At 48.9% G+C, this 24,990-nt stretch overlaps 1 protein-coding gene across 1 annotated transcript in view; it reads left to right on the forward strand.

Annotated features, from left to right (window-relative positions):
• TTLL8 (tubulin tyrosine ligase like 8) overlaps window positions 1–24,990 on the forward strand; it is a 58,971-nt gene that overhangs the window by 24,903 nt on the left and 9,078 nt on the right. The window contains 5 exon segments of the mRNA XM_082419184.1: window positions 10,858–11,006; window positions 12,970–13,213; window positions 14,865–15,300; window positions 15,772–16,092; window positions 16,094–16,268. Coding sequence (XP_082275310.1) covers window positions 10,858–11,006; window positions 12,970–13,213; window positions 14,865–15,300; window positions 15,772–16,092; window positions 16,094–16,268 — 1,325 coding nt within the window.

Below are 24,990 nucleotides of genomic sequence, written 5' to 3' on the forward strand. Positions count from 1 at the left end.
CACCTCCTCTGATTCCCACCACCTCCACCAATGTTGCTGTGGAATTTCATGTTCATGGAATTCTACAGGCCGGGCTGTCTCATCTGTGACTTCTGCTCGACACAAGACCTGTGAGATTTATCCAAGTTGGTGCAGAAGCTCATTCTTTTCTGTTGCTGTGCGGAATCCCATCCTTTCAATAGACCACAGAGCCCTCACTCCTCCTGCTGTGGATGGGCAGGTGGGACACCGCCAGTTTTGAACAATTCCCAAAGTGGCTGTGCAGCTTCGTAAGCCAGCCGTGACACGTGTCCACGCGCCCCGCTCCCCGCGCCGTGGGCAGCCCTCGGCATTGTCACACTTTTTCATTTTCCCTTCTTCGTCGTCTCATTGTGGTCTTAGTTTGCGTTTCTCTGATGGCCGATGGTGATGAACATAGTTTCATATGCGTACTGGCCATTTGGCTATGTTCTCTCGTGAAGTGCTTATTCAAATCTTTTGATCATTAAAGAGAAAGAGGTTGGTTCTCTGTTTATAAAGTTGATTTCTAAGAGTTCTCTACATATTCGTCACCAAGTCCTTTGTTGGAGATGCGCATTAAGCATACCTTCTCCCAGTGCATGACTTGTCTTTTTACCTTTCAGTGGAATCTCTTGATGAGGTCCACTGTTTTCATTTTTTCCCTATTATGGTAGGTCCTTTAGAGTCCTGGTTAAGAAACCTTTGACTATTCAAGGTCATGAAGATGTTCCCCTATGATTTCTTCTACATGTTTTACTGTATTTCCATTCACTTTTAGCTTTTCATGACTAATTAATCTTAACTTGTGTGTAAGATAAGAGATAAGGATCAAGGTTCTTTTTTTGTATACAGATATTCACTGTAAATAAAAAATAAACATGAATTTTGGCAGAACTTGCTTTCAGCCCTGATCAGCACTGATCTGTTTTGGTAACTGTTTCATGTACACTTGAATACAATGCATATCTGCGTTGCTAGGTGGTGTGTTATTAAAAATGTCAATTAAGTCAAGTTAGTTATTCAAATCTATATCCTTACTGATTATTTTGCCTGCTTGTTCTCTGAGATACTGAGAGAGCCTAGTTAAAATCTCCAACTGTATTTGAGGTATTAATAGACGTAAAGAGGGTATTTCATAAGAAAAGAATCCAATCAAAGGAATCAAAACAATCTGGACTTGGATGTAGTGAATACTGCATCAGAATATATAAAACAATCACAGAATTAAAAAGAGAAATAGAAATGCAACTGATTTTTGCGTGGTGACTTTGTATTCTTCTACTTTGCTGAATTCATTTATTAGCTGTTCAATTTTCGGGAAAAGTTTGAGAAGGACTTGTATTAGTTCTTCTTTAAATGTTTGGTAGATTTCACCAGTAAAGCCATCACGTCTAGGGCATTTCTTCGCTGGGAGAGTTTTGATTACTGATTCAAGCCCCTTAGTTGTTATAGGTCTATTCGTATTTTCTATGTCCTCATGATTTAGTCTTGGTAGGTTTTGTGTTTCTGGAAATTTGTGTATTTCATCTAAGTTATCCAGCTTGTTGGTGTACAACTGTCCATAGTACTCTCTTATAATCTTTTTTTATTTTTGTAAAATCAGTAGGAATGTCCCTAATATCATTTTTGATTTTAGTAATTTGAGTATTCTCTGTTTTTTCCTTAGTCCATCTAGCTAAAAGTTCACCTACTTTGTTCATCTTTTCAATGAACCAACTTTTGGTTTTATTAATTTTCTCTATTGTTTTTCTATTTTGATTAATTCTGCTCTAATCTTTATTATTTCCTTCCTCCTGCTAGCTTTGGGTTTAGTTTGTTCTTCTTTTTCTAGTTTCTTAAGCTGTAAAGTTAGGTTATTGGTTTGAGATTTTTCTCATTTTTTAATGTAAGCCTTTATAGCTCTACATTTTCCCCTTGGTACTGTTCTCACTACATCCCATAAGTTTTGACGTGTTGTGTTTTAATTTTCATTTATCTCTAAGTATTTTCTTTTTTCTTTAAAATTTATTTATTTATTTTTGGCTGCACTGGGTCTTCGTTGAGGTGCGTGGGCGTCTCATTGCGGTGGCCTGTCTTGTCACGTAGCAGGGGCTCTAGGCACACGGGCTTCAGTAGTTGTGGATGCGGGCTCAGTAGTTGTGGCTCTCAGGCTCCAGAACGCAGGCTCAGTAATTGTGGCGCACGGGCTTAGTTGCTTCGCGGCATGTGGGATCTTCCCAGACCAGGGCTTGAACCCATGTCCCCCTGCGTTGGCAGGTGGATTCTTAACCACTGCGCCACCAGGGAAGTTCCTATCTCTAAGTATTTTCTGATTTCCCTTGTGGTGTCTACTTTTATCCATTGGTTGTTTAAGAAAGTGTTGTTGAATTTCCACAGATTTGTGAATTTTCCAGTTGTACTTCTGTCGTTGATTTCTAACTTCATCTTGTTGTGATCAGAGAGGATACTTTGTATGATATCTATCTTTTAGAACCTATTAAGAGTTAATTTGTGGCCTAACTTATGGTCTGTCTTGGAGAATGTCTCATGTGCACTTAAGAACGATGTGTATGTTGTTGTTGGGTGGAGTGTTCTGTATGTTTCTGTTAGATCTAGTTGATTTACTGTGTTAAGTCATCTATTTCCTTATTTTCCATCTTGCTCTTTTATTCATTATTGCGAGTGTGGGGTATTGAAGTCTCCAGTTATTGTAGAACTGTCTATTTCTCCCTTCAATTCTGTCAGTTTTTACTTCATGTATTTTGATGGTCTGTCATTAGATGCATAAATTTTTATAATTGTTATGTCTTCTTGCTGAAGAAGATATAACCTTTATCAATATATTATGTCCTTCTTTGTCTCTGGTAACCTGTTCGGCTGCAAGTCTATTTTGTCTGATATTAGTATAGCCACATCTCCTCTCTTTAGTTACTGTTTGCATGGAATATCTTTTCCATCCTTTTACTTTCAGTCTATTTGTGTCTTTAGATCTAAAGTGAGTCTCTTCTAGACAGCATATGGTTGGATCATGTGTTTTTAATTCATTCTGCAGATCTATGTCTTTTGATTGGGGAGTTTAATCCACTTACATTAAAAATAATAACTGATAAGAAGGGACTTCTTTTTTTTTCCAACTAAATTTTTTTTTAAATAAATTTATTTTATTTATTTTATTTTTGGCTGTGTTGGGTCTTTGTTGCTGTGTGGGCTTTCTCTAGTTGTGGTGAGCTGGAAACTCTGGAAATCAGATTCTCCTCCTTCTCCAGGGTTTGCTGTTTCATGTTATTGTTTCTGTTTATTGTTTTTGGTTTTTTGATTTCTGTAGTCTGTCTCTGTGCCTGAGGTGTAAATTTAAGGTCTTCTTAGGTCTTTTCTATGCCTTTCTCTGGGCATGCACAGTCACTTTCTAATTTTCCCTTTATATGCAGTTGTTTTTAAATGTCCTAGTCTTTTAATGTCTGGCTCTCCAAAAGGGAAGAAGAATAAAATGAAGGGGAGGGAAGGGTGCTGGCCCTGTAAATCCCCTGGAAGGCGCTTCAGCTGGAGGGGGTGGGGTTTATAACACTGCGGGGGAGGTCCAGCAATAATGGCTGCCTGTCTTATTTGTCTGTACCTCTATCATCAGGAGGAACAATCAGTGATCAGAGCACAGATCCCCAATATCTGGAGGACAGGGTTCTTTTTTCCCTGCCCTGGCTCCTGCAAGCTATGTGCAAGCTGCTCCAGGACCCATGCACAGCTGCCTGCCACGGGGGTGGGGGATGGGGAGCTGCTACGGTGCTAAGAGCTGGTATTGACCAAAATTAACTTCAATTTACGGTCTAAGGCTTCCCTCAGAGGTTGCACACCTTTAGTAGACTCCAGAGTCCCAAAATAGTTACGTCAGATTCTGCCAGTGCAATTGTTGTCTAGGTGGGGAGACAGATTCCTGGTGCTTCGTATTCTGCCATCTTCCCAGAATCCTCCCTTCCACACGTTTTAATTACATGTGAGGTATTTATTACTGCTTTAAATAGTCAGCAATTTTATGTTTTCCTACATATTAACCTTTTTAAGGGACCTTCATTCATTTCTGCAGTTTCATTATTATTTTCTTTCATCCTAAAAAACGTCTTTCAGTATTTCTTCTAGTGACAATCTGCTGGTTAAGAACTCTCTGATTATTTTGTCTGAAGAAGAAGTAGAATTTTACATTTTTTTTTAAAGTTAAGCATTTTTAAACATTAATTAATTAATTAATTTTTTTGGCTGCATTGGGTCTTCACTGCTGCGCAGGCTTTCTCTAGTTGCGGTGAGCAGGGGCTACTCTTTGTTGCGGTGCGCGGGCTTTTCATCGTGGTGGCATCTCTTGTTTTGGAGCACGGGCTCTAGGTGTGTGGGCTTCAGTAGTTGTGGCACGTGGGGTCAGTAGTTGTGGCACACGGGCTTAGTTGCTCCACGCCATGTGGAATCTTCCCGGACCAGGGCTTGAACCCGTGTCCCCTGCATTGGCAGGTGGATTCTTCACCACTGCACCACCAGGGAAGTCCTTACATTCATTTTTAAAAGATAGTTTCACTGGAATAAAATTCTAGCTTTGCAGAGGTTTTTGTTGCTTTTGCATTTTAAGATATTATTCTATCATCTTCTGGCTTTCATAACTTTTATTTACAAATCACCTGTAGTATTGTTTCTGTTCTTTGAAGGTAGTGTCTTTTTATCTGGGTGCTTTAAGATCTTCTTTCTATCTTTGGTTTTCAGCAGTTTTGTTATAATGCTTTTAGGAGCAGTTTTCTTTGTATTTATCCTGCTTTGGGTTTGTGGGGCTTATTTTATCTGTTAGTTGGAGCTTCCCATCAAATTTGGAAAATTCTTGGCCATTATTTTTTCCGATATTGCCTCTGCCCCATTCTTTCTCTAACTTCTGTCTGGGATTCCAATTACACGTGTGTTAGACTGTGTCTCACATGTCTCTTACACTGGTCTCATCTCTCATCATCATCATGGCAGTCTTTCTAATATCTTTGAGTCTAACTCTAAACTATATATTCTCTTCCACTGACCTTGCTATCTTTTACCTTAGTAATAGTACTGTACATTTTTAATTACTGTATATTTATGATTTAATTCATGGTAGAAATAGTCCATTCTCTTTACTCCCTTTTCCAGAAATTTTCTATTTATTCTCACGTATGAATTCTCCTAGGTTCATTGCCCTTGTAACTAGTGCAGTTTATCATCTTTTCATGTTTATTAGCCGTGTGGATATCCTCTTTTGTGAATTCACTATTCAGGTTTCTTGCCCATCCTTCTATTGTCTCCCATTCTGTGGATTTTTTTCATTCTCTTAAAGATGTGTTTTGATAGAGTGAAAATCTTTAGTCATCATAGAGTCCAATTATCTTAGTTTCTCTTCATGATTGATGTTTTATAATACTATTCAAAAATTCCTTGCTGTTTCCAAGTCATGAATTTATACTCCTATGTTTTCTTCTAAAATATTCATTATTTTACCTTTCATATATTTTTACACATGCCCGTTTGGAGTTGATTTTCGTGTATGGTGTTTGGTAGGTATCAAGATGTGTTTTTCCATATGAATATTGGAAATGACTTATAATTTATTGAAAAGTATTTCTTTTTCTTTTTTTAATAAACTTATTTATTTATTTATTTTTGACTGCAGTGGGTCTTCGTTGCTGCACGCAGGCTTTCTCTAGTTGCGGTGAGCTGGGGCTACTCTTCGTTGCAGTGCACGGGCTTCTCATTGTGGTGGCTTCTCTTGTTGCGGAGCACAGGCTCTAGGCGCACAGGCTTCAGTAGTTGTGGCACGTAGGCTCAGTAGTTGTGGCTCACGGGCTCTAGAGCGCAGGCTCAGTAGTTGTGGTGCACGGGCTTAGTTGCTCCGCAGCATGTGGGATCTTCCTGGACCAGGGCACGAACCTGTGTCCCCTGCATTGGCAGGCGGATTCTTAACCACTGTGCCACCAGGGAAGCCCTGAAAAGTATTTCTTTCCCCACTGTATGGCCTTGTCATAAATCAGAGTAGCATTAATGTAATTGAAATGGAACTAACCCCTTGATCAGCAAACAGTCTGGCCTATTCACAGCAAGACAGTCTTTGCCACCATAAACCTTCATAATCATACAGGAGGAATCCAATTTTTTCCACTTCTTCCAGTTCAACTTTTAAAATACATTTATTGAGTTATAATTTGAATGCCATAGACTCCATTAATTGTAAATGTACAATTCAATGATTTTTAGTAAATTCACAAAGTTGTATATAACCACAATCCAGTACTAGGACATGTCCATCACCCCATAAAATTCCCTTGTTCCCATCTTCAGTCACTCTTTGTTCACAACCCCAGTCCTTTCCAGCCACTAATCTTTTTCTGTCTCTATGGGTTGTATTTTCTGGTTTTTAATAATACTGAGTCTTCCAATCCATAGATATAGAATGTTTCTCCACTGGTTTAGGACTTTTAAAATGTGTATCAACAAAGTTTTATAGTTTTCAGAGTTCAAAATTTATACTTCTCTTGCTAAATTTATTCCTGTATGTTTTATTATTTTTAATACTATTATGAATGGAATTAATTTCTTAATTTTAATTTTAGGATTTTTGTTGGTAGCATATAGGAATGCAATTGATTTTTGTATATTGATCTTGTAAGTGTGACTTTTGCTGAACTCACTTATTAGTTCTAATAGTTTGCAGTGTGTGTGTGTGTGTGTGTGTGTGTGTGTGTGTGTTCCTTAGAATTTTCTACATACAGGATATGTCATTGTAGAAAACAATTTTATTTCTTCATTTCCAGTCTTGAGTTCCAGGAACTCAAGATTGGTCTAACATTCGGTGGCATATTCTTCAACCTTAAAAGGAAGGAAGCTCTGTCAAATGCCACAACGTGGATGGACCTTGAGAACATTATAATGCGTGAAATAAGCCAGACACAAAAAGATAAATAATGTATGATTCCACTCATATGAGGTACTCAGAGTCATCAAAATTACAGAGACAGAAAGTAGAATGGTGGTTGCCAGGGGCGAGGAGTTAATGGGTACAGAGTTTCAGTTTACAAGATGATGGTGGTGATGTTTGCACAACGTGAGTGTACTTAATGCCACTAAACTGTACACTTAAAAATATTTAAGGTAGTAAATTTAATGTTATATGTATTTTACCACAATAACATTTTTGGAAAAAAAAGTAAATTGGTAAATTTCATCATGTTTACAGAATAAAGAAGAAAAACTGTATGAGCATCTCAATAGATGCAAAACACTGATGGAATTCAATGTGTCCATGTTAAGTTTTGTTGTTGTTTTTAGCAAACTAGGAAAAGAAAGAAACCTCCTTAATTTGATAAAGTTTATCTACAAAAATCCTAAAGCTAATATATTTCTTAACGGTTATGAACTGAAAGTGTTCCCCTAGAAATCAGAATGAAACAAAAATTCCCACTATCATGACGTCTAGTCGGTACTGACTGAACAATCTGTTGAGTTTAATAGTACAAGAAAAAGAAAGAAAAGGCATAAAATCAGAAAGGAAGACATAAAACTCTTTACTTACTGATGACCTAATTGTGCACATAAAAAATTTTAACAATCATAAAGAAAGTATCATAATTAAGTCAGTTTAGCAAGGTCACTAGGTAACAGGTCAATATACAAAAGTCCACTGTATTTCTGTGTACTGTAACAATCATAACATGAAATTTTAAAAATGAAATTTATAATAACATCAAAACCCTACAAATATCCAGAAAAAATATAACAAAATACAAGGAAAACCCTAAACTGAAAATTATAAAATTATACAGAGAAATTAAAGACCCAATAAGTATGTGTGTTGTGTGTGTATGTGTGTGGTGTGTTTATGTGTGTGTATGTGTGTGTGTATAAAACCACATTCATGAATTAGAAGACTCAGTGGTATAGAGATGTTTGTTTTTCCCAAACTAATCTATAGATTCATTGTAATCCCCATCAAAATCCACGCAGGGATTTTTCTGGCGGTGGGGGATGGGAGGAGCTGACAAACTGATTCTGAAATTTATTTGGAAATATAAATGATTTACGAAAAACCAAGACAACCTTGATCAAGAAAAACGAAATTAGAGGACTTATGCTCCATATTTGAAGACAAACTGTAAATCTACAATAATTAAGACAGTGTGGTTTTGGGATAAGGTAGGTAAATAGGCCAATGTCACTGGAGAGTCTAGACATAGCTCCTCACATGTCTGAGCACTTAATGATCAAGGTGCCACTGCAGTTCAGTGAGGAAGGGTTAGTCTCTCCACTAAATGGTGCTTGAGCAATTAGTATCCTTATAAAAAGAAAGTGTACCTTGAATCCTGACTCACAAATACACAATAATTAATGTGAGATGTGGCATGTGATATGTGAAAGTTTAAAAAATAATAAAACATTGGAGTGTATCTTCATGACGACAAGGAAGGCAAAGATGTCTTAAATAGTCCTCTAAAAGCACTAATCATAATTTAAAAGTTGATAAATTTTACTTTATTGACATTAAGAACTCTGTTTATCAAGAAACACTACAAAGAGAATGAAAAGACAGGCCACAAACTGGAGGAACATATTTACAACACGTATATCCAACAGAGGTCTCGGATCTAGGATCTTTAAAGAACGCCCATAAATCAGTAAGAGAAACAATCTCATTGGAAATGTCACGTAAGAAGACAGCAAATGGCCAATCAGCACATGAAGAGACACTTAGCGTCACTGAATTCATAATTCAAGGGTGAATTAAAACCACAGAGACGCCACTGCACACCCACAAGAACGGCTGAAAGGTCAGCCGAGATGTGGAGCGGCTGGAGCCTTAATCTGCTGCAGCGGCGGGAGGGTGGGTGGTGGGGGGGCGGGGGTGTCTGGAAATCGGTGCAGCCTGTCTAGAAAAGCCTCAGGCGTTTCGTATAAATTGAGGCATCTACATACCCTATGACCCAGCTCTGCCGTGCTTGGGGCGTTTGTCCAAGAGAAATGAAAACACATCTGCAGAGGGTCTTCATTCATAATCTGGAAACCACCAACGGTGTGAAGAACTTGCCACTGATGCCTGCAACGCCACACGTGGCTCTCCACGTCGTTCTGTTGACTGAATGAGCCACTGGTATGAAGTTCAGTGCCAGGAGGCGTCCACACAGGGGTGGGGAGAACAGGTCAGAGGCAGAGAGGTCTGGCCGACGTGGTCTCCAGGGCAACATTTTGAGGGGTTGGCAGTGTTTGCATCTGGACCCGGGTGGCACCTGCATGAGAGTACCTGTGCGAGAATGGTCAGCTCCCCAGCAGGGCTGTGCCCTTGGCTTGAAGTCCCAGGTGTAACCAGGGGTGGCAGCAGCAGACCCCACAAGGGCCGCTGTGGCACCTTCCAAGCTAGGGAGATTGTTAGGGAACCAGAGGGTGGTTAGCTCGGTCTGTCCCCGTTCCTTCCTTGTTGAGGCACCCAGGGTCCCCACGCGGGGTGTGCATGTCGTCAGGACCAGAAGGGCAGGTGCTGTGTCCCTTTCTTATCATCAGCATCTGGGGGGAGAGTGCTTGTTCTCTGGCGATTATGGGGGTGTCTGGGACTGGGAGCTTGGCCAGGCCTCCACCTTAGGCTGGGGTCCCGCCTCCTCCCTTCCGTCCTCTGCCCTCAGGGGGAAGCGACAGTTTTCCTATTGTGATGCACAAACTCACAGGGGACTCCATCCTGCCTGGATGACGCTGGGAGGGGCTGAGGCCTCGTTCCGAGCCCCAGGGCTTGGGCGCCCTGGGGAGACCGTGGGGACCCTTCCCCGAGGGAAGATCAACCCCTGTCTTCTTTCTGAGCGCAAGTGGAGATTGCGTTTGCTGGTCTCCTGGGCAGCTCTGCCCCTGGCCATCAGGCTGGGCTCTCGGGGACCTGCCTCATTTTGCATGGCATCCGAGCCGGTCTCTGCTGCCGGACGGGAGGGTTACAGACAGCTCGGGACTCACACCTGCTTCCGCCAGGTCCTGTCTTCTCCCTGGGGTCAGGTAGAGCGTGTGCACCACCAAGGTGGTCCAGGGGGCTCCGGGGGCTCCCCTTCTGTGTGTCCGTCTGACCCGTCACCCACGTTCCCTGCACCAAAGGGGGCTCCTGCTTTCTCACGCCCCAAACTCGGCTCCTCGGTATGGGGGCCTCTCCCCCACCATCGGGGACCCCGCTCATCACTTCTCCCTCCCTGTTGCCCCCCCTTCCCAGCAGGGTGGGCACAACACTGTGCAAAGACGTCCGTGTCCCAGAAAGCTTCTTCCCCACGCCAGGGCCATCCCCGCAGGTGGTGGCAGGTGGCCTCGGAGCCCCGCGCAGTGTCCTCTGCTGCAGTCCCCCCTCACGTGGGGTTGCGATGCGGCCCGGGGGTGGGTTTCCTGGTCCCAGGCTTCAGGGACGCACCAGCAACCGAGCTCTGAACCCGTCCAGACAGCTATGCCGTCTGCCTGCCTTATTCCCTTAAGTTATGGTGGCTTCCTGGGGCGGCCCCATGGCCAATCTGGCAGTCAAGCCCACGGGACACTAAGCTGGCATCCAGCCTGCGTGAGCTGCAGGACCCTGGGTGCTGCCGGCGTGGGCAGCTCGGCTTTCCCACACGGGCCTGCAAGGGCCACCCTGACGTGGGTCTGGCACAAGGACCCTGGCCTTCATCTCCCGGTACCTTTTCTGGGCCTAGGCACAGCGCCCCGGGGTGTCCTCAATTCGGGGGTCCCCACGACCCTACAGGCCACGTTCCCGGGCACCCGTCGGGCGGGCAGCAGGATGCTCTGCGCCTGCCCCTTGCCCTTTCCTCGGGCGGCCACTTGCTGGCACCTGGGCACCGCCCTCGGAGCCTCACGGGCTTTCTGGATCTTGCTTTGTAGCGGCGAGGCGTTCATCTCCAATTCAAGAAACTACTTTTCGCGGTGCCAAGCTCTGCTGAACAAAATCACCTCTGTGAACCCTCAGACGGAGATCGACGGGCTTCGGAACATCTGGATCGTAAAGCCCGCGGCCAAGTCCCGGGGCCGAGGTGAGTCCCGAGCGGGGCGCCCTGCGGGGCTGGGCGCCAGGCCCCCTGGGGGCTCAGGACTCGCGGGTCCCGGGGAGCGGGCGTCCCAGTGACCCTGGTCTTCATGGCTGCTGTTCCAAGTTTTGCTAAGTAATTAGGATTAATTAGGACGTTCCATCTCTAGTCCTCAGTCAGACTGTCTGTAGTTTTCTTTTTCGCATTTGCTCGCTCGCCAGCTGCTGCAACGGAACGAGGAATCCTCGTCCAGCAGCAGTGGGGGCCTGGGCCCAGGGTGGTTATAAGACCCCCAGAGGCACTGGCCTCTTGCAGGCACATCCTGAGTGCCCTGTGAGCTCTGCCCCTGGTGACCCCGGCTCAGGTCTTCTACTTCTCCTTGCGTCACGGCTGTGACCGTGCCCTCTTCTTTATTCCTAATGGTGAATACTGTGGGTTCTTCATTTAAAAAGAGAATTTCAAGGTGATTTTCCAATCTTATGAGTGTTTCCAAAGAACCGACTTTTGGTTGCATTTTTTCAATTTTCCTGTGAGGGATTGTTCCCTCTTGGTGCTGACTTAAATGCTAAGCTTATTTATTCCCAAACATCCTTGTGCAACCGTAGAAGCTTTCAGGCTATGGAAATGTCCTCCTAATACAGCCATCCCTGCATCCTCTTGTTCATTTATATGATGTTCTCTTTTCCCTGAGTATCTAAATAGACCTTACCTTTTGTTTGCATATTCTATTTGCCCCTTGAGTTATTTGAGGGGTTTTATTGTTGCTGTAAATTCATAAGTGGTTACTTTTTATGTGATTTTTTAAAAAGCTTTATTAATTTGTGACATTCCTGCATTCGGTCCTGGATATCCTGCATTCAGGATGTCCTGAAACATTCTCTTTCCTGAGCTTCTGCCTGCTCTCAGCAAGCACCCTCCCGGGCCGGGCCAATGTCCCTCCCTGGGCTCTCTCCTGAGCCCAGACCTTCCACCCACTGCCGACACTGCATCCCTGGGGACGCTCCACAGACACCTCAAACCCACCTGTTCAAAACCGAGTGCACGCCATTGTGCCTGGTCACTGGCTGTGCTCCCACCGCCTGGCCCCCAACCCAGTGCCCCCGTCTGCTCTTGGCCCAGGGGTGTGCAGCTTCGTCCTGGACTTTGTCTCAAGATGGCAAGGTCTCCACTTGCTGTAACTGAAGAGCGGGGTCCTGTGTTTTGTGAGGAAAGCTCCCTTGTGCCCCGTGCTGTCACTGCCCCTGGGCCTCGCAAGTGGCACCCCCCCCACCCCCATGCCGGCCAGGAGAGCCAGACCGCCCTGCATCTCGGCCTCTCCTCACGCTTGTCCATCGCAGGTTGGCAGGGAGGATGGCGAGTCCCCCCACCATCTTGTGACACAGTTCAGGCTTCTGGGGTGTCACGGCAGAGAAAGAGAGGGCTGGGGGGGGGTTCTGTCGGTGACATTAAATGCTGCAGCCCAGGGAAATGCACGTCACTTTGGCTCAGATGTCACTGGTCACCACCAGTCACACGGCTTAACTTTGGGGCATGCAAACCCTCCTGCAAAGTGCAGGGGTACAGACATGGGGGAAGAGTCATGCACCCCAACCCCGCCCTGTTCACCCCCACTTGTCCAGTCGCCCTGGGTGTGAGGCCTCACCAGCCCTTGGAGCCCATGGGGCCGCCCATCACGCCACCTGCTGATTTCCTGAGGCTGCAGAGCCCGACCTGCTTCCCTGCTCCCCCCGTACCCGGGCCAGTGCTCAGCTCGCTGGCTGCCTCTTCACGGGGCCTCTGTCCCCATCCCCGACCTTCCCCATTCTCAGTCCTCTCGGGAGCCCCGCGGTCGGCCTTGTGGTGGGCGAGCCTGGAGGGCTGCCCTGGCTGTGGCCTCGACCCCGAGGGCAGAGCTTTTCCCGCGCAGCCCCCCAGCGCCGGACGGCAGGCGTTGTTCTGGGGCTGGGGGCTGAGCGGTGGCCTCTTGCAGACATAGTGTGCATGAACCACGTGGAGGAGATCCTGGAGCTGGTGGCTACAGACCAAGCCCCCGCCAAGCACCACAAGTGGGTAGTGCAGAAGTACATCGAGACGCCGCTGCTCGTCTACGACACCAAGTTTGACATCCGGCAGTGGTTCCTGGTCACCGACTGGAATCCGCTGACCATCTGGTTCTACAAGGAGAGCTACCTGCGCTTTTCGACGCAGCGCTTCTCCCTCCACAATCTGGACAGGTCAGCGGGGGTCAGCTAGGTGCCATCGAGGGTGGGCTCCCACCAGCACCTGGGGTGCGAGGCAGGTCTCGTGTGCCCGGGGGGGTGCTGTGTCGTGCTCGGGCCTGGGGAGGCTACTCGATCTCCCTCTGCGAGGGGCGGGCCCAGGCCCCCCGCCCGTCAGAGCCAGTGCCTTGCGCCCCCATGGGGTGTGCATCTTCTCCAGAAAATCCTAAAAGCGCCGTCTGCCGTGTGCTCGTGGGCACCAGGCACCCTCTGCGGTGGGTGCCTCTGCCCCTCCGCGGGGGAGGCTGAGTGGCCGGCCGTGCCCCTCCGCTGACCACACGGGCCGGGCTCGGGGTGCAGCTCTGCTCGCTCTCTCGGTCCCCTCAGCATGTGGAGGGAGGGGACAGGTAGGGCTCCTTTGGGAGGCTCCTGGGGACCAGCCCCTCAAATCCTGCAGTAGACCCTGCACAGCCTTCGCTTTGTGAGCCCGCAGAGCCGTGGGGTGGGGATCCTGCAGGCGGGGAAGCTGCTGGAGTGTCTGGGGAGGTGGGAGGGCGGCTCCCCGACGAGGCAGGCTGTGGGACGTGAAGGTGGCCTGAGGGGTCCTCTGAGGATGACCCCAGCCGCGCGGGGTTAGGAGGGGCCAAGACGATGCGAGCAGTACCCGATACAGGGTGCAGGGGGTGCCGGGCAGCAGCTCAGACCTGCAGGAGTGGGTGCCGTGGGGTGGGTGAACCCAGGCCCACCAGGGTCCCAGAGCGGGCAGGCTGGGTGTGTGTCAGGACGAGAGCCCACCAGCGAAGTCTTGGGAACGTGCCGTTCTCTTGAGAGAATAGCTGCCGCCTCTCTTTCCAAATGGAGGGCCTCCGTGGCTCTGCTTTGTGACCACACGCGGGGTGCCCGGCTGGGTGCCTAGGCATCTTGGCGGGGGCTACAGGGGAGCCTGTCAGCATCACGAGGACTGAAGGTTGCTTAACAGAGACCTTGAGGGGGTTCACTGTGCTCAAGCTGGGGGCTGTGACCACACCTGGGGTCACACCTGGCAGGTGACACCTGGAGTCACACGGGAGTACAGCTACCTCATGGTCACAGGGGCGGTATCACCACCCAGAACAAGATGGCAAATCCCCAGGCCCACGGACACGTTTAAATGAAAATGACTTTGAACAGGACCCATGTATTTTATAATCTCCTAGTAGATGCTATTCAATTTAAATCCTGTTTAGAACAATGCCAGAGTATAAACAAATTAATTGTAAATTTCACTTAGCCAATCTTTCTCGCCTTGGGGGGGCTGTGGCACTCCTCCAGGGACAGGTGGGGAAACAGGCTCAGAGGGTGGTACTTGCTGGAGGCCCCTAGTTGGTGGCCCCGGGCTGGCTGGCTTCTGCCCTGCCCTCCCCTCCCCACCCCATGGTGGTCCCAGGCCGGATGGGAGGGCCGTCCTGAGGTTGCCTAGGAGGATTAGGAGGATAGGGAACCCGTCAGAACCTCTCCTGTTGCGGTGGCGGTGCGCCGGGGTCAGGGCCCGCGGGGGCAGGGTCTCGGGGGCGGAGCCTCGGGGCGGGGTCTGGGCGGGGCCTCAGGGGGGGGTCCCGGGGCGCCCGCTGGGAGGAGAGAAGCCTGCGCGCCCGCCCCCGACCCTGACGGCGGCCTTGCCTCGCAGCGCCATCCACCTGTGCAACAACTCCATCCAGAAGCACCTGAAGAACGACAAGGACCGGAGCCCCCTGCTGCCGGGTCACAACATGTGGGCCAGCACCCGGTTCCAGGAGTACCTGCAGAGGAGGGGCCGCGGGGCCGTGTGGGGCAGCGTCATCTACCCGTCCATGAAGAGGGCCATCACCAACACCATGAAGGTGGCCCAGGACCACGTGGACCCGCGGAAGAACAGCTTCGAGCTGTACGGCGCCGACTTCATCCTCGGGCGCGACTTCAAGCCCTGGCTGATCGAGATCAACTCTAGCCCCACCATGCACGCGTCCACGCCGGTCACGGCCCAGCTCTGCGCGCAGGTGCAGGAGGACACCATCAAGGTGGTGGTGGACCGCAAGGTCGACCGAAACTGCGACGTCGGCAACTTCGAGCTGCTGTGGAGACAGGTGAGGGGGCGGGGCGTCCCTCTCCCGCCGGCCACCTCGGGGTGGCCCCTCCCCACGCCCCGGGGGGGGGTCTCACCCAGCTGGCCTTTGCCGTCCAGCTTTCCAGTGTCTCCTCCCCAGCCAACCCCAACTCTGTGGCCACCAGGCAGGGGGCCCTCTGGCTGGGCTGGCGGCATGTCCGTGGCCTCCAGGCCCCTCTAGGCTGTTCCTTTTCCGACCTGCAGTGTCCTCCGTCCTCCTGGGGTGAAGATCCAGCCTTCCTTCAGGGCCTTTCCGGGGAACTGCTCCCCCAGGAGCCCTCCTGCAGGCCAGGCAGCCAAACCCTGCAACCTGGCCCCCCTGGAGGGGGGACCCAGTGGCCAGCCTAGCCATCGGGAGGTGTGGCCGGGGCTTCTCCCTGAGGCCTTACACCTGACCGGCAGACCGGGAGAGGGCCAGCCAGCACCCCTCACCTCATCCTTCCCTCCCCAGCCTGCAGTGGAGCTGCCCCCCTTCCCGGGGTCCGACCTCTTCGTGGAAGGGGTGGGTGTGGGGAAAGCCAAGAAGCAGATGCTGCCCATCTCCAACTTTGACTTTGCATCTCCACTCTTGGACGTTCATCCACTAAGAGAGAGGTGCCCCTCGGCCATGCCAGGCCTGGCTCCGGGACCCCCACGAATGGCTCTCCAGCAAGACTTGAAACTGAAAGACGAAAAGGTACTTCCTTGCACCTTGCCTGTGCCCTTAAAGAGGCTGGCGGAGAGAAGTGCTAAAGTAAAGTGCGGCCACAGGGAGTCTGGTGAGAAGATAGAGCCCCCCCACCTGTACCTTTCAGCGCCTAGACAATAAGGCCCTGAGCTCTGCTCTCGCCAAGGCCGAATCAGACGAACGCTTGGATCCAAACTTATTAAATGTGCACCCGCGGCCGTCCCTTCTTCCGAGCGTGAAGACAGCGGAGAGCGCTCAGTTTCAGCCGCCCAGACTGTCAGGTAACAGCGCCATGCTTGTGCCCGTCTGAGCCCCGGGTCTGCTTGGGGCTACCTGCTCTGCGTCCTCTAGGGCGGGGCGGGGCCTCTGGTCCAGGCACCGGCCTGAGCTCAGAGCAGGGTTCAGGGCGCCCTGGCCCCATCCTGGTCCCGGCCAGTTGTCGGGATAGTGGGGCGCCTGCTGAGCGCCGGGTCCCCTGCACAGGACCAGGTGGGTGACAGCCTTCGTGTCTCTCCCCTGTGGGGTGTGGCGCCAATGGGGCGTTGAGTTTGAGATCTGCATAGGCGCCAAGTGCCGCAGACGGGAGGGGGCCGGCAGTCACTGGGCCCTTGCGCTGTTTTCTGAAGCTTCTGGTGGAGCGGGCCACGCGAGGCCCGGGAGCCTGGCCTGGGCTTGGCCGCCGAGCACAGGCAGGCAGGTGTGGAGCAGCCCCGCGTCTCTAGGGGTGGCCCGGCTGTGTCTGCGCCCCAGTGCCGTCTCCAGTGGTCTGGCACCCAGCAGTGGCCAAGAGAGTGACACCAGCCAGGGCCACGCCCCCACCTGCTCTGCCCCAGGTGCACCTGTCTCCCTGAACTCGCCAGAACACCTGCACTGCTGTGCCCACCACCCCCCTGGGTTCTCAGTGTGTCTGTCTGTCTGTCTCTCTTTCTCCCTGGCACTAACAGCCTCTTTGCCTGTCTGTCTGTTTCCCCATGGATTGTAAGCTCTCAGGGGCTGGGCTCTTGGTGCACCCCTGCACCTGGGGCCATGCCTGGCACATAGCAGATGCTCAGTTACATGTCTGTTGCATCAGCACGTGTGTGGACCGCCCCCCAGAGTTGCCAGCTCCGGGCACGGTGAGCGTGTGCTTTCAGAGCTGGCAGGGCGCTTGGAGGCCACCTCCAGTCCGGCCCGCCATCCTCACCCCATGTCCAGTCTGGCACCAAGGTCTGTCAGCCCTACTGCTTAGCAGCTTGCCTCTCCATGGGGGCAATTTCCAGGTTTTTTCTGTAATGCACCGTGCAGCTTCCCCCAGGCATCTTCCTAGGAGTGAATGTCAACAGGGCGCACACAGCTTCTACCTAAGTAGGTGTATTAGCTGCTGTAACAGAGTACTGCAAACTTGGTGGCTTAAACCACAGACATTTTCTCTGAAGGCCAGAAGTCCAAAACCAAGGTGTTGGCAGGGCCAAGCTCTCAGAGCCTGTAGGGAAGAAACTTCCTGTCTCTTCCAGCTTCTGGCAGCCGCTGGCAGTCCTTGGTGCTCCTTGGCTTACAGACGAGTCACTCCAATCTCTGCCCTGCTTCACACGGTGTTCCTTCAGTGTGTCACTGTGTCCAAATTTCCCTCTTAAAAGGACACCAGTTGTTGGATTGGGTCCCACCCTCCTCTAGTAAGGTGACCTCACCTTACCTTGATTACATCTGCAAATAAGGTCACATTCACAGATTCCAAGTGGACATGAACTTGGCGGTGGCGGGGGGTGGGGTATTAAACCTGGTGCACTGGTCACTGAAAGCATGGCCAGAGGGACTGCACTTTGACCGTGGTCACACCGTGGCTGCACTGTGGCCATTGCTCTCATTGGTGCCAATACTTGGCGTTGACAGGGCATCTTGTTTGCCTCTGGAGGGAGTGATGGTGCTCGTTTGCATTTTCCTATTTACTAATAAAATGGCCTATTTTCAGACATGCGTTGGCCAATTAGGTCTCCTGTCCTGAAAAGCACATCTTTTGCCTGATCGTCCTTAGAACTGCACATCTTTTTTGCTGATTTGTAGGGGTGACAGCCATCTATTCTGGATTCTCCTCCTTTTTCAGTTGATTTGTGTGGCAAACACTGTCTCCCACTTTGTGATCTGTCTTTTCACTCTTTATGGTGTCTTTGGATGTAAAGCTACCTTAATTTTAATAAACTGCAATAGGTCAAGCTTTTCCTCAACAGTTGGTGATTTTTATGGCTTGTGGCCTTACCCTGAGGTCGTGAAGCCCTCTTCTTCTAGGAGCATTGCTGTGGCTCATACATTCCAGCCTTGAATGTTCCTGGAGCTGACTTGGCATGTGGTGTGAGACATGGGAGCCCAACCGCCCCTCCCCTGCTCACCTGCAGGCTGGCACTGTTGCATGTTGGCACCTCTGGACCTTCTGGTCAGCTCCACCATTTTGTTTGTCTGCCCTGGGACAGTGCCACAAGGTCTTCATTACTACAGCTTTGTAGGATGTCTTTGTGCTAGTCAGACAAGTCCTATAAGCTTGTTTTTCTTCCTTGAAAATGACTCAGCTGTTCTTGACCGCCCTACACCTCCATACAGGTTACAGAATTATGTTGTCAAGATCCACCAACATAATTTTTTATTAAAATTAAAAAATTTTTATTGCTATTAAATTCATCAGTTTGGGGAGAACTGACTTCTTTACATTATTGAGGCTTAGAATCTGTGAATATGGTATATCTCTCCATAAATAAATCCTTTAAGATCTTTCAATAAACTCCTAGAATTTTCTTCGTAATGGGCTTGCACTTTTTTGTTGGATTTAGACATATATTTTTTATTTTTTATTCTATTGTAAATAGTATCAAATTAAAAAATTTTTTCCCTACAAATTGTGGCTGGTTGATAGAAAGGGAATTGATTTTTATGAATGGATTCTTTTTTTTAAAAAATTATTTATTTATTTATTTTTGGGGCTGCATTGGGTCTTTGTTGCTGAGCGGGGCCCACTCTTTGTTGCGGTGCGTGGACTTCTCATTGTCGTGGCTTCTCTTGTTGCAGAGCACGGGCTCTAGGCGCGTGGCCTTCAGTAGTTATGGCACACGGACTCAGTAATTGTGGCTCACGGGCTCCAGAGGGCAGGCTCAGTAGTTGTGGCGCATGGGCTTAGTTGCTCCGCGACATGTGGGATCTTCCTGGGCCAGGGCTCGAGCCTGTGTCCCCTGCATTAGCAGGTGGATTCTTAACCACTGTGCCACCAAGGAAGCCCCAAAATGTAAAACTCTTAGTAGTAAATGTAGGTCCAGGAAGATCCCACATGGCCCCGTGCGCCACAGCAACTGAGCCTGCGGTTTAGAGCCTGCAAGCCACAACTACTGAGCCCACGTGCCACAACTACTGAAGCCCGCGCACCTAGAGCCCGTGCTCTGCAACAAGAGACGCCACCACAATGAGAAGCCCAAGCACCGCCACGAAGAGTAGCCCCCGCTCGCCGCAACTAGAGAAAGCCCTCGCGCAGCAACGAAGACCCAATGCAGCCATAAATAAATAAATAAATAAAATAAATTTATTTTTAAAAAAAAGAGTTTTAAATTTTGTTTTTGACATAAAAGTCCTAATCCATTTGGAGTTGACTTTTGCATATGGTGTGAGTTAAGAATCGAATTTTAGTTTTGTTCATGTAGAAAAATTTTTCAGTTATTTTTTGAAAAATTTATTTCTATCCCCCTGTGAACTGGTATCCCACCTGTGTGTATGTGTGGGTCTATTTCTGGAGTCTCTATTCGGTTCCACTGGTGAGTTTGCCCCCCTGCACCAGTGCCACACTGCCTATTGTATCTGGTAGGGCAAGTTGCCTCTCTCTGCTCATCTTCATAAGGGTCTTGGTCCTTCCTGACCTCATTCTTTTCTATATAAATGTCATAGTTGTTTTATCAAGTTCAACAAAAAAAATCTTATTGATATTTTGGTTGGATTTGCATTGAATCCATGGATCAATTTTGGGGAAATGGATAAATTAATGAAATCATATCTTTCTACCCATGAACGTGACATATCTCTCCATTTACTTAGATCACTTTAAATTTTAGAATTTTCCCATCAGAGATCATAGACATCTTTTATTAGATTTATTTTTCTTACTTGATATTCAGATACTACTGCACATGGTGTCATCTCTCTATATAAATTTTCTCATTGTTTGCTGCTGGCATATAGAATGAAACTGACTTTTATATATTAATTTTCTATCTGCCACATTTCTAAACTCTCCCATTATTCCTAAAAATGTGTATGTATCTTCTTTTGAGGTTCTATGTAAATAATTATATCCTGTGTAAATTGCTTTATATCTTCCACTCCAACCTTCTTGCCCCTATTGTCTTGTCTTATTGTACTGACTAGAACCTCCTACACAATGTTGGGCACCATTGTTGAATTCCTGATTTTAAAGAGAATGTTTCTAACATTTTCTCATTTATAATGACATTTTCTGTAGGTCTTAATAAAGCTATAGATATGATATATAGATATAAATGTATAGATACTCTAGCATGTTAAAGTAGTTTCTTTCTAATCCTTACCAAGAATTTTTATTACAAATGTGTAGTGAATTTTCTCAACAATTTTTTTTGCATCTATGAGACTATCTTAAGTTTTTTCTTCTTTATACTATTAAAGTGGTAAATAATATCAATAGGTTTTTCTTTTTCTAAGAAGTTGCCTGTAGCACCTAACATCAATCAATTTTTGCATGTTAAACCAACCTTGCATTCCAGGAATGAACCTAACTTGGTTTGATGTTGAGTTTGCTATATGTCTGGATGTGGTTTCTTGCATGTGGTTAAAACTGGTTCTCAACCACAGTTTATTTACATACTACTGTGGATAGACATTTACATTGTTTCTAGTTCAGACTATTACAAATAGTGCTGTTGTGAGCACTCCTGAATTTGGTGAACATGTATACATCTTTCTGAGGAATGGAGTTGCCGGGTCATGCATTCAGCTTTGGTAGACACTCCCAAGGAATTTTCCAGAGTGACTGTGCCAGTGTAAATTCCACCACAGTGTATGTGTCTTCCAATTACTGCACACTCTTACCAACACTAGATATTCTCTGTCCTTTTGTTTTAGCCATTCTAGTAGATGTGCAGTGGGTTCACATGACAGCTTCAATTTGCATTTATCTGATGACTGGAGAAATTCAGCACCTTTTCATGTCAACAGTCCATTTCAATGTACTCTTGCAAAGTACCTTTTTTGTATTTGGGCACGTTTTTCTGTTCCCTATTCCTGCCAACTTGTAGGAGTTCCTTATATATTCTGGATACAAGTGCTTTGGTGGGTATATATATTAAAGATACCTTCTCTCATTCTATGATTTGCCTTTTACTCTCTGAATAGTATCTTTTGGTGCACATACATTATTAATTTCAGTATATGCCAATATCAATTTCTCTTTTATGATTAGCATTTGTGTTTTCTGTTTGTGAAATCTTTGCCTACCCCGGAGTCATAAAAATAGTCACTTCTGTTTTCTTCTTAAAGTTGTATGGTTTCACCTTTCACATTTAGAGCTATGTTCCATCTGGAACTGTTTCTGGGTGTGGTGTGATGTAGGAGTTAAGACGCACGATTTTTGTGCAGACGTTCAGCTGATGCAGCGTAGTGCATTGAAGACACTACGTCCTCTTTGCTGTGTTTTACCATCGTCGCAAGACAGGTAGCTAGGTATGTTTTTCTGGTTTTGGACTCTACAGTGTCCCAATTGTCTATGTTCCTGTCTTTATTAAGTCAGGTTTTTGCAGCAGTAATGCTGCATAACAAAGACAACCCCTCCCCAACCTCAGAGGTACTTATTCATCAAGCCTCTGTTTCTCACACACCTTCAGGTCGGCTCTAGCAATGTTGGGTTCTACCAGGAAGGCTGAGCCAGGCCCCAGGCTGCAGGTTGGGCTGAGATCCACCTCACGTGTCTCCCCTTCTGGGGTCAGTGGTTCCCCAGGCATCATCTTCACGAGGCAGATGGTATCAGCATGAGAGGGCAAGTCAAACGGTGCAGGAATCTGAAAGCTTCTACTCACATCACATCTGCCCAAACTCAAATTGGTGGGCGACGAAGGATACTCCTCAGTGGGGGAGGGGGAGCGGAGTGAATATGTTCTGAACGATAATCAAATATACAACAGTCCAATCTCCAGGTCACTGGCATTCACTTACCTTCTGCAAACAAACTACGCTCACCGCCTCGCCCCCCGCACCCCACTCCAAAAGTCTCCACAGTCATAGAACCAGACTCTGAGTCTGGGATCTTGTGATTCTCCATCATTCCTCTTCATCTGGATAACTGTGCACCAGAAAAACAAGTTGCCCAGTCTGGGATTTGCTTTCCCTTCCTTACGAGCTGTGAGCGTAGCTGTGGCTGTTGCATGGAGGCTGGCAGAAGACACGCGACTCCTGGGTTGGAGACGAAGGACTTTATCATTCACATCTCAGGAAGCAGCGAGAGCCTCTGCACATCTGTGAAGCCACGTGGGGTGACGCACTGTGGCCCAGATGCCTGCTACACACGCTGAGTTTGCATCACAGCTGAGGAACGCTGAACCTCGGGCGTCTACCACTTTTGTAGCAAGCAGTAAGCAAGCCTGCTCTTGTCCTGGAGGGAAACAGCACCTCACCCCCCAGGACTGCTCACTGAGCACTGAGTCACTGCTCAAGCACGACGCTGAGAAAGGTAAATGGGTGATCAGGGCCTTGCATTCTTGGCACACCCCACAGAATATGTAGAGTGCTCGAGAGCCCCAAGGAAGACCTTCTCTCCCAGTGATCCACATGCATGCTGCACCATCTGAGCCTCTGGCCACTTTTCACGTGCCACTCTGACCTGGCCAGGAGAGATGGGCACCACTTTTCACATGCCACTCTGACCTGGCCAGGAGAGATGGGCACCAGTTTTCACATGCCACTCTGACCTGGCCAGGAGAGATGGGCACCAGTTTTCACATGCCACTCTGACCTGACCAGGAGAGATGGGCACCAGTTTTCACATGCCACTCTGACCTGACCAGGAGAGATGGGCACCAGTTTTCACATGCCACTCTGACCTGACCAGGAGAGATGGGCACCAGTTTTCACATGCCACTCTGACCTGGCCAGGAGAGATGGGCACCTGTTTTCACATGCCACTCTGACCTGACCAGGAGAGATGGGCACCAGTTTTCACATGCCACTCTGACCTGACCAGGAGAGATGGGCACCACTTTTCACATGCCACTCTGACCTGACCAGGAGAGATGGGCACCAGTTTTCACATGCCACTCTGACCTGACCAGGAGAGATGGGCACCAGTTTTCACATGCCACTCTGACCTGACCAGGAGAGATGGGCACCAGTTTTCACATGCCACTCTGACCTGGCCAGGAGAGATGGGCACCAGTTTTCACATGCCACTCTGACCTGGCCAGGAGAGATGGGCACCAGTTTTCACATGCCACTCTGACCTGGCCAGGAGAGATGGGCACCAGTTTTCACATGCCACTCTGACCTGACCAGGAGAGATGGGCACCAGTTTTCACATGCCACTCTGACCTGACCAGGAGAGATGGGCACCACTTTTCACATGCCACTCTGACCTGACCAGGAGAGATGGGCACCAGTTTTCACATGCCACTCTGACCTGGCCAGGAGAGATGGGCACCAGTTTTCACATGCCACTCTGACCTGACCAGGAGAGATGGGCACCAGTTTTCACATGCCACTCTGACCTGACCAGGAGAGATGGGCACCAGTTTTCACATGCCACTCTGACCTGACCAGGAGAGATGGGCACCGAGCCCATCTGATTTGTCTCGTGTGCGTCTGTTGAAGACAACCGTCATCAGGTCCACCAGCTGTGCAGACCCCAGCCACGTCCTCTGGGGCCCTGGACTCTGCACTGTGCGTCCCAGAGGCATCCTCGCTGCCAACCTGCCAGGACTGGGTTTGCTTCCCCTCCTTGCAAGCTGTTGGCTGTGAGCTTAGCTGAGGCTGTTGCGTGGAGGCTGCCGGAAGACATGCGACTCCTGGGTCAGAGATGAAGGACTTCGTCACCCGTGGTGACCGCGAGCGCCGGCTGGTCTGGGACGCACTGTGGCCCAGATGGATGGCGCACGCACAGTGGGCCCATGTCACGGTGGGGGACAGTGAGCTTGGGGCACTTGCTGCTGTTTCAGGAAGCTCTTTGTCCTGGAGGGAGACATTACTTCACCCTGAGACATGGCCCAAGTGAAGGGTGGTCAGGGCCTTGCACGGACGGAGCGCACCTCGAAGGACACGTAGGAGGGCACAGGAGACCAAGGGCTGTCTCTCCCAACACGAGGTACCTGCGTGCACGCGTGCTCGTGAGCACGCACGGACACACACACATGCACACACACGCACACATGCACGCACACCACATGGGCACAGCACAGGGTAGCTGGTCCACAGCACCCTGGATCCCCCCAGCAAACACTGTGCCCCCTTCCCAGGGGGAAAGCTCTGTGCCATGATTACGCTCCTTAATCCATTTTCAGCGAGTCTTGGCTCTGCCCCAAGAGGCCCTTTTCTCGTCGTCCTCCTCGGCCGCATACGAAGGAGAAAGTGGGGGACACGTTCCCCTTGGAGGCTGGCCGTTTCCTCCGCGGCTTGTAGCCTTAGGAAGCGGGGCTCTCAGGTCCTCACAGCACAAACGGGCGCTGCCTCTCTCGGCCCAGGCTGGCGGTCCTTCTGCTAATGTAACCCTTCTCCCCAAAAGCTGTGTTTCCGTCCCGCCAACTCTGTGCATCAAAATCCACTCCCACATTCGTCTTCAAGATATGTCCTTCTCTCCACCAGCGCTGGGACTCCGGGACCAGACCCACGGCCTCCCCAGGAGCCTCCTGTCCAGCCGAGGGCAACTGTCAGCCCCTTCCGAGCGCCTGGCAGAGGGCAAGGCAGCCCCGGCAGCCTGGTCGGAGGCTGAGCCCCTGGAGGCCTCTCTTCCTGTAAGCGTCTCGATTTTGTCTGTTGCTG

The sequence above is a fragment of the Balaenoptera physalus genome (assembly GCF_965194825.1).
Source record: "Balaenoptera physalus genome assembly, chromosome: 13".
NCBI lineage: Eukaryota > Metazoa > Chordata > Mammalia > Artiodactyla > Balaenopteridae > Balaenoptera > Balaenoptera physalus.